The sequence below is a fragment of the Erythrolamprus reginae genome, chromosome 4, assembly GCF_031021105.1.
Source record: "Erythrolamprus reginae isolate rEryReg1 chromosome 4, rEryReg1.hap1, whole genome shotgun sequence".
Taxonomy (NCBI): Eukaryota; Metazoa; Chordata; class Lepidosauria; order Squamata; family Dipsadidae; genus Erythrolamprus; species Erythrolamprus reginae.
In genome coordinates this window covers 22,067,703-22,084,396 of record NC_091953.1, presented here as the reverse complement: position 1 = coordinate 22,084,396, position 16,694 = coordinate 22,067,703, and the positions used below count along the sequence as shown (strand labels likewise).

Sequence of the window (16,694 nt, the reverse complement as noted above, 5' to 3'; positions counted from 1 at the left end):
ATCGATGGGTGTTGTGGTTCCGTCTGAGGCCCCTCCGGGAACGGCTGACCTTCTGTCGGTTTCCAGCTCAGAGGGAGAGGCTGAGGAACAGGAGGTGCAGACAGACGAGGAGGAGGAATCCCAGGCTGAAGAAGAGGGAGGACAGCCAGAGTCCCACCAGGGGGAGCTCTCCCCAGCAAGCAGCCTGGATTCCTTAGAGGAAAATGCACAAGCCATAATTGATCTGCGACAACGAAGAGCTACTCAGAGACGGAATCAATTGGCTAAATACTTTCAGCATTAAAGTGGCAACAGCTGGGTTTGGGTGTGGTGCTCTTGGGAAAGGCTAAAAGGCAGACCCACCCTTCCTGGCTTGTGGAGTTTTATCTTTGAGAGTCGTGGGACCTGACTGTGAACTTTGGCGTCTTGGAATCCTGGTTTGTGCCTTTGACTATTGAAACCTTGGGGGGGGGGGGGGTGCCAGCAAGAAGCTTGCTGTATTGTCTGGACATCAGGACCCTGCTGTACCGTATTATATCCTGTCTGTTGGGAAGAACAGGTTTTCCTCTGTGCTTATTTTTTCCAGTTATAAAATACTTTTGGCTTTTACCAGAGTGTCTGGCTGTTTTTTCCAGTTGGTGTTGAGGTCTGGGGGAACCCAGAGAGAACAATGGGTAAGTACTTAATGTTTCTATGGTTGGCAAAAAAACTCCCCATCCCTTTAGTACATTTCTGCTAGAGATACTTAACAACCAAGATCAATAGCCACTGACAGATGTATTCTCTATGTACATTTATTGAGTCTCCTTTTAAAAAGCATTTACATTGATAGCCAACAGCATGCTTAATGTATTCCTTAGGTTTTTACAGTTTTAATGTAATTCTAGTGCTTTTGACACAATACCTTACTCAACAAGTATTTTTGGTCCAGAATATAATATTCTATATACCAAGTCAAAGCTACTTACATTTTAAAAAAATCAGTTGCAGATGCACAGCTAATTTTTCAGCATTCGTTTTAATTATTCACTTATAGAATAGACTAGGCTAGAATAGAAAAGAATAGAATTCTTATATTGTTCTTGTTTTTATTTTCAAAGGGTCTCACTTGCATCCTGTAAGGATGTAGGGGAAAATGCAATGAAACATTGATTTCACAGACCACTGAGTGGGGAGGGGGCAACCATTAAGTCTGAATGTTTGTTAAATCAAAATTTGTCACTTGCATCAATGTATGTCATGTGTGTTATGTAATTGATATGAATAGCAATACTTTCAATAAAAACTTCATTTGATGGATAAACAATCCAAGTGAAAAGTTTGTCCATTGTATCCAAAGCCTATTGAACCAAGATTTTATTATATACAAAAATCTGCTGCTCAGCATATCTTGAGTATTTAATAGCAAAGCATTGGAATATAGAACATCTATTTACACTTTCAAATACCTTAGAATGCTTCAACGTAAGTGTTTCCCCAGCATTATAGTATTGCAACTCTCCAGGATCTGTCAAATCTCCCGTTATGAGAAGAAAAGCATCTTGCAAACCGCACTGATTTTTAAAAAAGCATTGCAATTTTAATTACAATTATTCTGTGAAATAAACTGAGATGAACTCGGTTGCAGGTAGTGGAGATTATAGTTCTCTGAAACAGAAGTTATAAACCAAAACATCCTTTGTTTCTGGCCTCCTTTCCATTCCTCATGTGGATGCCGGCTTGTCATTATTCTGATTCCCCAGCCATTTTACTGCTCTTTTACCTATGCTGGAATTCGCTTGCTGTGCTTCTTTTTCATGTTCTGGCACACAGGTGCAGCCCACAGGAATAGAGACATAATCCTCAGTGTAAACGTAGCGACCGCCCGTGCATGATGTGGTTCGATGTAAGATGACCGTCGGCATAAATACTGGCGTACTTCGGAAATGGAGATTTTCTTCTCCGTAATCACCTGTAAGACAACCCTTGCAAAGGCAATAGGCTTCAGGAATGTATTTTGGGTACCTGGTAGAATCGTAGGAGATTCTGTGCGAAAAGAAAAGAAGGAAGGTTCACTTTCGACATTTTGTCCCAATTTTCCCTCTACTTCTCCTGCTGCTCTTTTGTCCCTCTATTCCAGTGATGGCAAACCTATGGCACAGGTGCCACAGGTGGCACACGGAGCCATGTCTGCTGGCACACGAGCCGTTGCCCTAGCTGGTGTTCTGTCGGGCTCTCTGGTAGAATCCTCCCAAAAATTCACAGGTACAAATTTCAAACACACACACGTTTGAAAATTCAAAACAATGTTCTTTATAATGAAAATTCACTTAAACCAAACCCTCTTTTGGTATAGCCAAGAGCACTCATCTCCAAACAAACTGGTAATTTGTACAAGTCCCTTATCAGTTCTGTGATACTTAGCTTGCAGCTGTGAGGCAATTCACAGTCCTTCTTTCACAAAGTGACACACACTTTGCTCTGGTTTAGTTTCAAAGCGGAGGAAAAATCAGCACCCAAAAAGTCCAAGTCAGTAAAGCCGTCACGAAACACAACAATCAGATAATCCTCCACAATGGCCAAACCCACAGGCTGCTATTTATAGCAGCCTCACTAATTACCACAGCCCCCCCCCCCCCAACCACAGGTGGCCTCATTTTCTTTGATAATAATATCTCAGTTGTTGTTGCCTATGCATCGCTCTCCTCATGCGTGGCTGTATCATTAACTCTTGTTCTGAATCCAAAGAGGAGCTAGATAATTGATCTCCCTCTGAGCTGTCTGCCACACTCTCCTCCTCCCTGTCACTCATGTCTTCTTGGTCAGAGCAGCCTTCATCAGCAGATTCCACCGAGGGCAAAACAGGCCTGCAGCATGTGGATGTCTCCCCCACATCCACAGTCCTTGGGGCAGGAGCTGGGCCAGAGCTAACCACAACAGCTGGGCTCCAATGTGCATGTGTGTGCCGACCAGCTGATTTTTGGCTCACACAGAGGCTCTGGGAGGGCACTTTTGGCTTCCAAAAAACACGAGCCTACTGGGCCCATCAGGATTTGGAAAACAGGCCATTTCTGGGCTCCAGATAGCCTCCAGGGGATGGAGGAATCTGTTTTTGCCCTCCCCAGGCATTGAATTATGGGTGTGGGCACTCACGCAGGCGCGATAGCACAGACACACACTCTTTCGACACTCGAGGATAAAAAGGTTCGCCATCACTGCTCTATTCCTTGGATTGATTTGAATGGAGAGGAATACTGTATAGGAGAATGTTGAGATGTTCTTTACATTATCATGCTGTTATTAGGCCAAGAGGAAAATAAATTAAGCTAAGAACTGGACAATTTACTGTCATCTGGAATAATGCGAGTTGACTTCTTTTGTTTGGCTCAAGCATCAATATGGAAACATTTGGCGATGATGGGCACAACTGCACAATCAACGCCCCCCCCCCTTTCTATTTTATTAAGTTATTTATTTTATTTATCATTCATTCATTACATTTCTAGGCTGCCTGACTCCCTGCCAACTCTAGACAGCTTACAAATAAAAACAGGTAGGAAAGCTGCTGCCTATTGGAAAAACCTATGCCTCATGTGCAAATGGATTGCATACCCACTTTTTTTTTTTACAGAAAAGGAACCATAAATCGAGGACTGGCTGCTATGAGCAAATTTGCCTAATAGAACCGCACCCTGCCATATTCTTAATATCAACTCTTTTTCTTTCTTCCTTTAACTGTTCTTTTAGTTATGAAGAAATTTAGGCTTATTTTACATATTTTATGTAAAATGAAAGCTCATTTGCTACAATAGTTGCAGCACTGTGCTGTAAACTTTTCCACTTAAACCCATTTTAAAATTTGAAAGATAAGAATAACAATTGCAGAAAAAATTATTGCTAACCTGCCTTCCATTGAGGACCTGTATACTGCACGAATCAGAAACAGGGCTGTGAAAATATTTACTGACCCCTCACATCCTGGACATAAATTTCAGCTCCAACCTCAAAACGATGCTACAGAGCACTGCACACCAAGACAACTAGACACAAGAACACTTTTTTGCCAAATGCCATCACTCTGCTAAACAAATAATTCCCTCACAACTGTCAAACTATTCACTATGGCTGCATTACTATTAATATTAGTCTTCTCATCATTCCTATCACCCATCTCCTCCCCCTTAAGACTGTATGACTGTAACTTGTTGCTTGTATCCTTATGATTTATATTAATATTGATTGATTCCTGATTACTTATTTGTACCCTATGACAATCATTGTGTTGTACCTCATGATTCTTGACAAATGTATCTTTTCTTTTACGTATACTGAGAGCATATGCACCAGACAAATTCATGGGTTATTGGCCAATAGAGAATTCTATTCTATTCTATTCTATTCCATTCCATTCCAATCCATTCTATTCTATCCCTAATAAACATTTCACTTACTTACCTGTAGGACCAAGGGGAGACACTGTTGAGATTGATGGGGAGCTGGTATTTCTTGTCAGTAGCTAGCCTGCCTCCCACTGGACAACTGATGTTGTGGTCATTTTCCGAGGGCTCCAATTGCAGGGTGTGATGGAAAGCGCTGAGCATGCCAGCTGAGAGCCTTCCATATAGCTGTTCCAAAAACTCCTCAGGTCGGTCTGCACAGGATCGAGAGTGCATGGGACGCTTGCTTATTTTGACAGCTCCTGCTCTGGAGAAACCCAGCCCACACAAAAGTAGAGAAGCCAGTATCCATCCCTGTAAAGAGCAGGAGGTGAAACAATATAAAATATATTTCTAGCTAAGGGAGAAAAGTGATTCATCTCCCTCTACACACACACACAACACTACAGAATATGACATGCAGAAAAAGAACATTGGTTAAAAAAAAATTTCAGGGAGTTTTTCTTGACTGAGCATATTGAACTTGTCAACTTGGCATCTGAGATCTTATCCAAGTCTTCTGCCAGAGCAACTTAACTTTGGAACCCATATTGAGAGATGTGGTGTATCGGCTAAGGTGCTGGATGGACTAAGAGTGAGGTAATCTAGGTTCTAGTCATACCTTACTAATGGAAGCCGGCTGGATGACCTTGATGATTTAGTTTGGATTCCTGTCCTATTGCAATGGTTTAATTCAAGTGTTCTTTTCTACCTCTTGGTTTCTGGCCTATTATGGCTAGAAATTGACTCAAGAACTTCCTGTCAGGTGCAAAAGAGCAAGACCACACATGAAGTTCAAATTAAGCTGATTTAATATTACTCATTCCGATGTACAGTATAGGACTATTTAGTTACTAGATTTCAAGAGTGGTAACATTAAACTCAGTCCACTTATGGCTAGGTCCATCTCCATCTTCACAAGTTCTGCCACTTCTCCTACACTCACAGCCCTAATCAGGATCAGGATTTGTGATGCTGGCTGATAGACAAATCCCCATTGTACTGACAGTAATATTATTAGAACTAGCCAAGTCCAGTAGTTCATCCTCCCAACAGACCCTGCAGCCACGTGGGGCAAATCCTAAAAAATCCTTAAGATTGTTGGGGGCAATAGGCTGATTCTGTAAACCACTTACAGAGGGCTGTAAAAGCACTATGAAGTGGTCTAAATAGTAAATGCTAAATTAGTATATAATATAGCTCGAAAAAGTGCTGGAGCACAATCACAGGTCTATTCTGGACAGCAAAGCTTTCACTGTCCAGAACATTTTATTACAATCGCAACCGAAGCATTGCTTCGGTCCCACATTAGGTCCCACAGAGTTGGCCTTTTGCGGGTCCCGTCGCCTAAGCAATGTCGTCTGATGGGGCCCAGGGGAAGAGCCTTCTCTGTGGCGGCTCCAACCCTCTGGAATCAACTCCCCCCCCCCGCCGGAGATCAGAACTGTCCCCCTCCTCCTTGCCTTTCCTAAGTTGTTGAAAATTCACTTGTGCCGCCAGGCATGGGGAAATTGACACCTCCCCTAACTACTTGGTTTATGTATGGTTTGATTGGGTTGTGTGATTATTTTATTACAAGGTTTTTTAAATTGTGTTTTAAACATTGGATTTGTACATTGCTTATGATTGTTGTGAGTCGCCGTGAGTTTTTGTTATTATTATTGTTGTTGTTTTTGTTGTTGTTATTGTTATTATTATTGCAGAGCCTTAATTGTCCATTAAAATAGTTTACCTGCTGAATTTTGCACAATACCTATTCTATTCCATTCCATTCCAAATTAAAATACAGTCTAAAAACCCCAATACATTTATTTAAAATTATTCAATCCCATTCATGCAAAATTGCATTCAGCCATTGGCGGGGGCTAGATATTAAGACTCGGTGGCCCCAAGCCTGTCGCCAGAGGTGAGTTTTTAACACTTTGCGGTTTCACCCGAAGCGCGCAATGCTTCACCTGAAGTGTTTGTAATCTTTCACCTGAAGCGCCGGCGGCTCTTTACAAGCGGAAAGGCAAGTTTTGCACAAGTAGGATCTGCTGGGCTCATTCAAGCAGGCGGCTTTTCTCTCGGCTTAATTCCTCCGCCTGTTAACTTTCCAATAAGCAGCCTGGCCAACCGTTGGCAGCTCCGCCGCTTTTACTCGCCGGCGCCGCCGCCGGCCCGTCTCTCGAAACGGGACGCGCTTTTACTCCGCTCGTCCCGTTTTTGCGCTCAGCCCTAGCTTCCAACGGCTCGCTTTTTTATTTCCCTCACGAGTTCGCAGAAGCAAGAGCGACGAAAAGAAGCGCGTCCCGACGCTTGCCCGCAATGCCCAACGGGGAAAACGCGCCAGAGCGCACCTTTTCGAAGCGAGCCAGCCAGGCCGGAACCACCGGCCTCCGAACCTATCGAGTCCACGTTGGGCACCGCGGGCAGGTCAAAAGGCGCCGCCCCGGTTCATTTCCCGCCTCGACGCGCGTCCTTACCTTGGCCATCTGCATGGCAGAAACGCCTCAGCGCGTCGAGAAAGACTGGCTCGGCGAGCGCTTGGGGTCCTCCTGGCCCGGGAGGCGGTGTCGGGAGAGAGAGAGAGAGCGGAGGAAAATTTGGAAAAACGCCCGGCTTCTCTCAGCAGGACCCCTCCAGCTTGCCGGTGCCAGAACCTTTCTAAGGCGCCGGAGGGTTGCTCGAGCGCTTTCCTCGCTGGGGCTGAACCAAGCAGGGAACGGCGGGTCCTTTCGCGCACCGATCCGGAGTTTGGGGGGACGGGGGGGGGGGGGTGGACTCCTCCTTTCATTAAATCATCTAAACGATAATTTAATGTAGCCAAATTTTGAATGTATTTTACTATATGTGTGTGTGTATATATACAACTATTCCTTCACATCTCCACATCTGGTTTATAAGGACTTCAAATTTCTTTCTAAAATGGTGTATCCAGATATAAAGAACTCACTTCAGCACCAACCACATTGTCCTCTCCATCCCCCCCATTTGTGTGTGTGTATGTGCCCTTTTCTACACACTTCTTTGAATCAATGGCTTAGTAATTATTTATTTAGTTAGTTAGTTAGTCCAATACACAATGAGGGATTTATTGTGTGTGTGTGTGTATACTGTGTATATATACACACAGTATACATACACATGTACACATTCATGTGTGTGTGTGTGTGTGTGTGTGTATATTGTTCTGAGTTTGGGTTTTGCCCCGTGTAATATTTTGCATGTCTATGCAACGTTTCGGTGAAATCACATTCACCATCATCAGGCTGAAGTTGTAAGCTTCGTGCTGCATAAAAGATATGAGATAAAATATATAATTGATAACAAATGCACAAGATTTTAAATCCTTACTATAAAAACTTTACTTAAAATAAAGATTGCAGATATATAAATATATAGATATATAGTGTTCGAATAAATATAAATCTCCATTAAGATTTTTTTTTCTTTTGAAACTTTCAAAAATAGTTGAACTGGTCTAAAAAGTTATTCTGGAAGCAGATCATCGCCCACGTCTTCATCAGCAAACTCATCTTCATCCATCTTTTTCCTTAGTGCTGTTTTTGGCCTCTCAGCTTGAGGTCCAAGTGGATCCAGGTAGGAAGCATCTACATTTTGAAAAGAAGGGAGAAAAAAACAGATCTAAGAAATTTGTTCGCTTACTGAATAGCTGTAACAGCTCCTCCAACTTTTTATATTTATCCACTGGGTGGTATCAATGTACTAGAAGGTAATAAAATCCAAAATGATCTTGTTAGGTTAGAGAAATGGGCTGAAATCATTAAATTAAACAAAGACAAGTGCAAAGTCTTCAATTCAGATAACAAAAAATCAAATCCACAGGTTAAAAAAAACAGGATATGAGACTTAGAAGAATATTTCAGAAGGAAGGGAAGGAAGGAGGGAGGGAGGGAGGGAGGACAGAAGAGTGATGAGACTTTAAAAAAGGCAAATGCAAGGCAAATGCAATTTTAGACTACATCAACATGAGCATAGTTTTTAGAGTATAGGAAACTTTATTCTACTTTGCTTAAAAAACCGACTTTCAGGCATCTGTTCTTTAAAAAGATTTTATAGAAATGAATCAATTCACAAAGCACAACAAGGATAACCAAGGACTAAAAACTATGTCATACGAAGAGACTAAACACATGGAAATTTTAGTTTTGAAAAGTGGGGCGGTGGGGGATGAACAGCACTCTTCAAATACCTGAAAGGATGTCAGAAAGAAGATCATGACCTGTTCTCCATTATGTCACAGTACAAGATACAAAATAAAGATTAAATTACAGGTAAACGGATCCTAATTAGATGTTAAAATAAAAACTCCCTAATAGTAAAAGCAATAATGTTGTGGAACCAATTGCCCAGTGAAATCAATTACCCAGTGAAATCAGTTATCCAGTGAAATCAGTTATCCAGTGAAATCAATTATCCAGTGCATCTCTTCACTAGGTGTATTGACATGGAGGCCAGGCAACCACCTGTGCATATGTTTGAATTTGGACTCTTACACCCAACAGAAGCTGGATTTAGTGCCCCCCCCTCTAATTCTGTGTTAGAATAAATCACATTTCACAGTTCAAGGAAAGCAGCCGTGCACTTTTCTCCAAAACTGAAGGATCTCGTGTCATGCCCTATCAAATGTTAGAGATCTTTCTCCCAATAATACTACCACATCTTCTCTTCTGCACCAATGAAGACAAGAATCTCCAATTTGGGAGCAAAGAAATGTCATGAATCAGTTATGTTGGGGTCAGTTGCAAAGCACACATTCTTCAGAAAAGCCAGACTTCCAGACACATAGCTTGCCCAATAGCTGAAGGAAAAAGAGGAGTTGGAACACAAACTGCTCCATTAAGCCCACATTTCACAGCAAATGGCTGCAAGGACAAAATAAGTATCTTGCCTATGATCTTGAATATCTGAAGAAGGGAGGAATCAGCCTCAAACTGTAAACTTTTTCTCTGCCCAAACAGTTCTGGCTCTCAACTCAATTACTAATTCCTCTCTATTTCTATCTATCCCACTGGAGGTTTCCTCACTCACGCAAACATAAATTCAATATCCTATAACAGACAAATATCCAAAAACTCTTGGCTTCCTTCCTTCCCTCTTCTTATAGTCTCCCCAATTCCACCCCAGTGCTCCCATTTTTCATTATTTCATTCCCACTTATTGCCATAATAATTAGCCCCAGTCTGTTTATAACCTCCTCCTTCAGCTCCAACACTGCGTAACAACTAGCTCCTCTCTTGGTCCCTCAACTTCAATTTCCAACTCTTTCTACCCGCCAATGGTTAGACTAAGTCATCTGAGTGTTTCTGGAGAGTGGGAATTTAATGTAACCCCTAAAGCTATATTCTTCATAACTTTAACAAAAAGAAGAATTATTGAAGGAAATACATGAGGTTGGGTACAGGCTTCAGGGGAAAACGTGGCCTATAGTTGCTCATTATTTTCATATACAGTATTCAATTGCTGGAAAATATTTCCTGTAAACCATCACCACCCTTACACCCAATTAAATTAAGAACAAATCTGCTGTTTGGGATATATAGTGGTGCCTTGGTATTCAACTGTTTTGAAACTCATCAGATTTGGTACTCAACGCATTTCGATGAATTTTTTTTATCCCAGTACTGTACTCATATTTTGTTTGGTACTCAATGCCCAAGCTAGAACTTGTCAGTATCAGCTGTCTTGTGACTTTGTTTGGTACTCATCATTTTTGGTACTTATCGTGCCGCCAGGAACCAGTTAATGATGAGTACCGAGATACCACTGTAAACATCAATTATTTTTTGTGGGCATATCATCAATATATTTAATTTCAATTTATCCTCCATCTTAGTTTCATTTCCATAAGCAATCTAGGAGCGTTACCGTTTACAAAGAGAAAAATTCACTTCTGGTGTTCTAAATTAATATATAAACAGAAGAAACATTTTATACAGCTCACTTTGCATTCTACAGGTTTGCAGAATGTACATGAAGGCTACTACTGAAGTACACTTTATAGATGCTATTTAAATATTGAATTTCATAAAGCTACATTGATTATATAAGTGAATTATACTTTGATATGACTGTTGAATCAATCAGGTGCTTCTTTGTGTTTCAATGGACATTATTTTGCCAGGATTATTTTGTCAGTATTTCTTTCAGGTCTTACCAGTATAAGATCATGCCCAGTAACAGTAACTAGTGACTTTATCTCATCGCTCTTTTTCAATTGCCTTCATTCTTCCAAGCACTGAGTACTTCTCCAAAGATTCATATTGTATGTTCTACATATTTACATATATATTTATTTGACTTCTATGCCGCCCAATCCCGGAGGACTCATTTAAGCTATATTATCGGCACTCCCACTGAACAGCCTGTTTTATTTCATTTAGAATTGAATAATATACTCCTCTTGTAGTCCATTATAAGCACTGGTGGCGGAGTAGTAAAAATGCAATATTACAAGCTAAGTCTGCCCACAATCTGGAGTTTGATCTTGACGGGACTTGAGGTTGACTCACCCTTTCATTGTTCCAAAGGCCGGTAAAATGACAACCCAGATTGTTGGAGGCAACAGGCTGACATTGTAAACTGCTCAGAGAGTGCTATAAAGCACCATGGAGCAGTATATAAGTCTAAGTGCTATTGCTATTGCTACTGAAGTCCAAAGTATTCTCAACAATTTTCTCTAGCAACATGCTTCAAAGGCATTGACTTTTCTTCAACCTTTCTGATTGTCTGGCTTTCATGCAAGACTTTAGTATTAATAACTGGGAAAACATATCCCATTTCTGATATTTCTTCACACGTTAGATATTTCGAACACAGTGAAGTAAAATGTATCTTTTTTATGACTAGTCACGGTCCCTGTAAATTTTTGAGCCTACAACGATATCTGTTATTACGTCAATGTCTCTACTTGCATTGGCATGGCATTTGCCATAACCTAGGGGTTTTTTTTCACAAAACAAGTGAAGAATAATCTTATTTTAGCATTTTTTCACAATTAACAGAAGACCTCATAAATCTTTCTTAATTCTAGATGCCACAGTGTCATTGTTGGAATATCTAGGTTGATGTTTCTTCCCAGATATGCTAATGGTGTCCCTTTGATATCACTTTTAGGCTGATAAGCAGTTTTAATTCCACTTTTTATTTCTTCTAATTCAGCAATGATATACACTGCTCAAAAAAATAAAGAGAATACTTAAAACAACATAATGTAACTCCAAGTAAATCAAACTTCTGTGAAATTGAACTTAGGAAGCAACACTCATTGACAATCAATTTCACATGCTGTTGTGCACATTCAACTTCGTACCGAAGGAAAAAAACAGATTGATTGACAGAACTTGAGCTTTTATAGTATGGGCTCAGTCCTGATTGGTTGACTGACGGAGGTCAACCCACCGACTGTGGAATCTCCTATTAGCTGGAGAACAAAGTATTCAATGAGAATATTTCATTCATTCAGATTTAGGATGTATTATTTGAGTGTTCCCTTTATTTTTTTAGCAGTATATTTTGCATACTGGAAAAAGATCACATGGTAGCTTTTCTGATAGTTTTTCTGATATAAACTTTCGCTTAAAGAGTAGTAGTACCCCTTTCCCCCCATTATAAAAACTTACTTATACCAATGAAGTACAGAGTTAAATTTTGGGTTTCTCTGTGTATCTGACTAATTCTGTGAAAGTAAATAATTAGACACACACTTACCTATTTCTTTATTAACACTACTTTCATATGGCTCATTTGTTCCTGGCAAAGATTTCAATTTCGCACTCAGACGTTCTCCTTTAATTGTTGTGCTGCCAGGTTCTGACATAAGAGAGAATGATGTTCATAGGATTTTAGGTGAACGTAGGACAAACAAAGTGTATGAAGTATGAAATTTTACAAAGTTAGAACACTCCACATATGGTTACTTTACCACAATCCATATGAGTTACATGTGAAGGGAGGGTTTTGCCTTCTCTTTCTGTTCAAGATCCCCATGTACAATTGGTGGGCCACTGTGTGACACAGAATGCTGGACTCGATGATTCAGCATGGCTCTTCTTATATTCTTATGACACTATGTCCAGATTCTGACTTATGAATCAATATATTCTGGATTGCTATTTTAATTAATCCTTACAGCTACTGATTAACATTAGTTTGTAAGGTAAATAGAAAAAGCCAAGGTTGATCTTACACACCTTGCCTAAGACATTCAGTTGAATTCAAAGCTGAGTTGAATTTCAAACCCGCTGGGCTCACAATCAATGTTCCTAATTACAACTTGTACCACAATATACTACCTGGGCATAATAACGTCAATAACGCACATCGTAATATAATTTGAAACAAAGGCAAGGTATAAATATAATAAATACCAATGGCATAGTGCACACGATGTCATGCTCTTCTCCTCTAAGGAAGGCTAAGTTTTTTTCTATCTGAATTAGAGTCACCGGGGATCTTATAATTTGTTAGTTAGTTATGACATTTGATAGATCCGTGATAGCGAACTATAGCATGGTATCAGAGGTGGCAGGCAGAGCACTCTCTGTAGGTACGTCTGCCATTGCCAACTGCTCTTCTGGTTTCTGGCGCCGCAGCATTGGAAAATGGCCTGAAAACAGCCCAAGAAACAGGGTATTTGGGGGGGCAGTTTTGGGGGCATTTTGGGCTGCTTTGGAGGCATTTTCAGGCCATTAGGGGAAGATTGGGTTGTATGACTATTTTAATGACAAGGGTTTTAAATTGTTTTTTTAAGTATTGGATTTGTACACTTTATTATTGTGAGCTGCTCCGAGTCTCTGGAGAGGGATGGCATACAAATCTAATAAATAAAATACAAATTTTCAAAACATTTGGGGGGCAAAAATGCCAAAAAACCCAGCCTGAAAATGGGCCGAGAAATGGCCAAGAACAGCCATGTGTGTGCCAGTCGGTTGGTCTTCAGGTTTTAGTTGTTCCAACATGCACACATGCTCGAGCGTGCACATGCATTCCCATTTGGGCACTCGGTGCTGAAAAGGTTCACCATCACTGTCATAGTGCCTACCATTCCCTGAAGACCTTAAGAGGCTTCCTTAACACTGGTTCTCTTGGAGAAAATATTTTCATGATGGTATGATTCATACTGGAATTACATACTTCCATAAGCTGCATGTTTCGTTTCTTTAACAGGGAAGTACTGTTTATTTCCATTTGCGTAACAAGTTGCTAAATTGCAAACCACCTGCGTTTTAGTTTTGCTGATACTGAATTTTATCTGAATGACTGCTCACATTGATTGTTTCCATATATTTTAGAGATCCGAGTTTAAACATATGACTCTTTCATTTTGATGTTTTACTTCTCTGCCAGGTTTTGTGGAATGTTACTCAGAAAAAAATGAAAAATTTTGGCATAACCTTTTCTACAGTCAATCATTTATTCTTCCAGTCTCTACAGACTGAAATACAATGGATAATTTCAAGCAAACCAGTGTAAATTATCTAAAATTGATTAAAAATGGTTTTTCTTTGACACGTGAACCCCATTACCCAATCACAACAGGGATATTTAAATTAATTTAAATTGTTTTACCCATTTTGGGTAAAATGCATTTACTGATAAACTGTTAGGAATAAAGGAAAAAGTTTGGGAATCATTGCTCTAAGAGAATTTACCCTAATAGCACTCAAATTTCGATGACAATGTTTCATGATCTGAATTTAAAACATTATTCAGTACAGCATGCCAAAGAGAGAAAATACTGAACATTTGTTCTTTAAAAAGTTATATAACAAATAACTTTGGATTCCCCCTCCCCCAAATTTCTAAAGCAGCGGTGTCAAACTTCATTTAATTGAGGGCCACATCATGGTTGTGTTTGACCTAGTGGGGGGGAGGGACGGGGGGGGCATGACCAGCATGACATCACTTATGTTGGGGCAGGCTGTGCTGGGCTGAAGGCTCTGCCAAGGAAAACTTGCTCCATTTTCATCTGCAACAACCTCCTGCAACATACTGCCAGCAAAAATGGAGTTCGGGAGGGCCATACTTGCAAATTCCTTGCAAATTTCGTTTTTGGCTCTGGATGGCCTTCTGCAACCCTCTGCCAGCTACAACAGAGCTCGGATGGATTGCATGTGGGCTGGATCTATGCAACCTGTGGGCCAGACTGACCTCCGATCCTTCAGTTTGACACCTCTGTTCTAAAGCAATGTCTGATGCCGGGGCATTTGTGTTAGACCAAATACCGATAAAAATAATGTAAAAATATGTACTAAAGTAGGCAAATTGTGTATGTGTAGTGGATTGTGCCTGATAGCATTTAACAAATTTGTGTGTCGCAGTTGAAAAAAACCTACCAAATTCAATGAAACAAGCCTGACAGATCTGCGAGATAAGGGACAGAGATAAACTAAATTGAGACGTTGCAAAAATGGTCATGTTCACCTAACCTTAATTAGAATAGTACTCACCACCTCCAGCACTTCCTTCTCTGCGGGCACGGGCGCTGCCATTTCTGCCAGACCTGACACGCTACGAATGATGGAAAAGACAATTTAATACCAATTTTGATATTGTTAATACCAATAATTACTGTTTCATACCAATAATTACTGTTAATACCAATAAACAGTTTAATAGCAATTAAACTGTTCAATACCAATAATTACTGTTTGATATTATTAAACAGTATTTTACTGTTTAACACCAAAAATTATTACAGCATTCTTTTACCCAAATGGGACAACTTACCGCCTCACCGCAGCCAACTTGTTGCAGCCAATTGACCATAGGACAACTCCCCAAGGCCAACTTGCCACATGACAACTAATTGCAGGACAAGAGTTACATTAATATTGAAGAAATTGTTGAATGGAATCATTAAAGAAAGTGTGCCAAGGGAGGGACAAAATGAAACGTGGATGACAAGAAATGAAATATTTTTAAATTTTAAATAATTAAATTGAATTATTGAATTGTCCTGCGGTGTGATGTCCTGTGGCCAGTTATCGTAAACCCTTCTTTTACACAAATTATACCTTACAATTCTTCATGAGACTTTTTACTAAGTTTTAAGGCTAAGAAAGGATTGATTGGGAGGATTAGTGCCATTACAAAAAGCCTTGGATAACACTTAGAAAAACTGCACATTGACAAAATTTCCATCTGTAAATTACGCAAGGCAGCATTGCTTGAATGCAAACACTGTGCTGACACATTATGATGTCTAATTCTTGAGATCAACTTGATACGTATGAAGGCCAACAATATCTGGCAGTTGTGATTTCATATTGATGTGTGTAATCAGTTTTTCAAATTTTATTTATTTATTCAATAGCTGCCCATCTCTAGCCAACTGTCTCAAATATTAGAGGGCTGGTTTTTTTCCTTTATTCATTCCCATAACTGTGGGTGAAGAGGAGATTGTGAATAATTTAAACAGTGAAAGGCAGGCATGATATTTGGCATACCGCTTTGCCATTAACTGAACCATAGATAAGAATGTGCTGTGACATTTATGGCAGCCATAACAAAAGTGCTAACTGTTTTATTTATCCTTTGATATGTTTTTATTATCCTGAGGTAAAGTAAACAGAGACGTTTTACCATTGTGTGCTGTAGGACTCAAAAGCTATTTTGGTAGAATTATATTATTAGAAAGTCTAGAGGTGTAACACAATAAAATCAGATACTATTCTGAAGAGTATTTAAGTGCTTTTAAAAATGATGTATACCTGTTCTCTTAGTTCTTTCAATTTTTCTACTCTTTTAAGCTTTGTTGCATATTCTTGCATTTCTTTCATTCCCATATCTGTACAGAGTCGAACTAAGAACCGTAAACCTAGAATATAATATACACAATATTAAGATTGTAGCAAAAAAGCAGGGTTTTTTCTTCCAGCATTAATACTCTGGGAAAAAAATGTGGGAAAATGGGAATAAAAATGCATTCACACGTGCAGCAATATAATACAATTATACAATAGAGTAAGGCAAATATTTGTGTATTTGTGTATCCAGCAAAAAAAAGACTATAAAATGCAGTGAGGATTCGGAACTGCTTTCTGCCACACGAATCCCAGCGACCGATTAGGTCCCATAGAGTTGGCCTTCTCTGGGTCCTATCGACTAAGCAATGTCGTCTGGCGGGCCCCAGGGGAAGAGCCTTCTCTGTGGCGGCTCCAGCCCTCTGGAATCAACTCCCCCCACCCTCCTTGCCTTTCTCAAGTTACTTAACTGAGATACCCTGAGCACATATAGTTTTATGAATGGTATGATTGTATTGAATGGTTCTTAATGATGGGCTTTTAAAATGTT

At 40.0% G+C, this 16,694-nt stretch overlaps 2 protein-coding genes across 4 annotated transcripts in view; both read right to left on the bottom strand.

The window, feature by feature from the left end:
* Nucleotides 1–766: 766 nt before the first annotated feature.
* IL17D (interleukin 17D) lies at nt 767–7,085 on the bottom strand. 2 transcript variants are annotated; one of them, XM_070751685.1, is made up of 3 exons: nt 6,860–7,085; nt 4,414–4,709; nt 767–2,004 (listed from the first exon to the last, which is right to left on the bottom strand). In XM_070751685.1, the coding sequence occupies exons 1-3, from the start codon at nt 6,872–6,874 to the stop codon at nt 1,683–1,685; spliced, it is 633 nt and encodes a 210-aa protein (XP_070607786.1). In that variant the 5' UTR covers nt 6,875–7,085; the 3' UTR covers nt 767–1,682. The 2 variants fall into 2 exon arrangements, with proteins under 2 accessions (XP_070607786.1, XP_070607787.1); XM_070751686.1 differs by lacking the exon at nt 6,860–7,085 and adding an exon at nt 6,350–6,693.
* A 631-nt stretch (nt 7,086–7,716) lies between these two features.
* The window catches only part of IFT88 (intraflagellar transport 88), a 45,810-nt gene continuing 36,832 nt past the window's right edge, over nt 7,717–16,694 (bottom strand). For both annotated transcript variants that reach the window (XM_070749768.1, XM_070749769.1), the window contains 4 exons: nt 16,112–16,218; nt 14,849–14,909; nt 12,108–12,209; nt 7,717–7,987 (listed from right to left, as the gene is read on the bottom strand). In XM_070749768.1, coding sequence (XP_070605869.1) covers nt 7,866–7,987; nt 12,108–12,209; nt 14,849–14,909; nt 16,112–16,218 — 392 coding nt within the window. In that variant the 3' untranslated portion in view covers nt 7,717–7,865. The remainder of the gene's footprint in view (nt 7,988–12,107; nt 12,210–14,848; nt 14,910–16,111; nt 16,219–16,694) is intronic.

What these genes read in the sequence shown, in the direction of transcription:
- IL17D (XM_070751685.1), bottom strand. An exon ending in GTCTCCCCTTGGTCCTACAG is followed by an intron (nt 2,005 to 4,413) that starts GTAAGTAAGTGA and finishes CTTTTCGCACAG; the next exon opens with AATCTCCTACGATTCTACCA.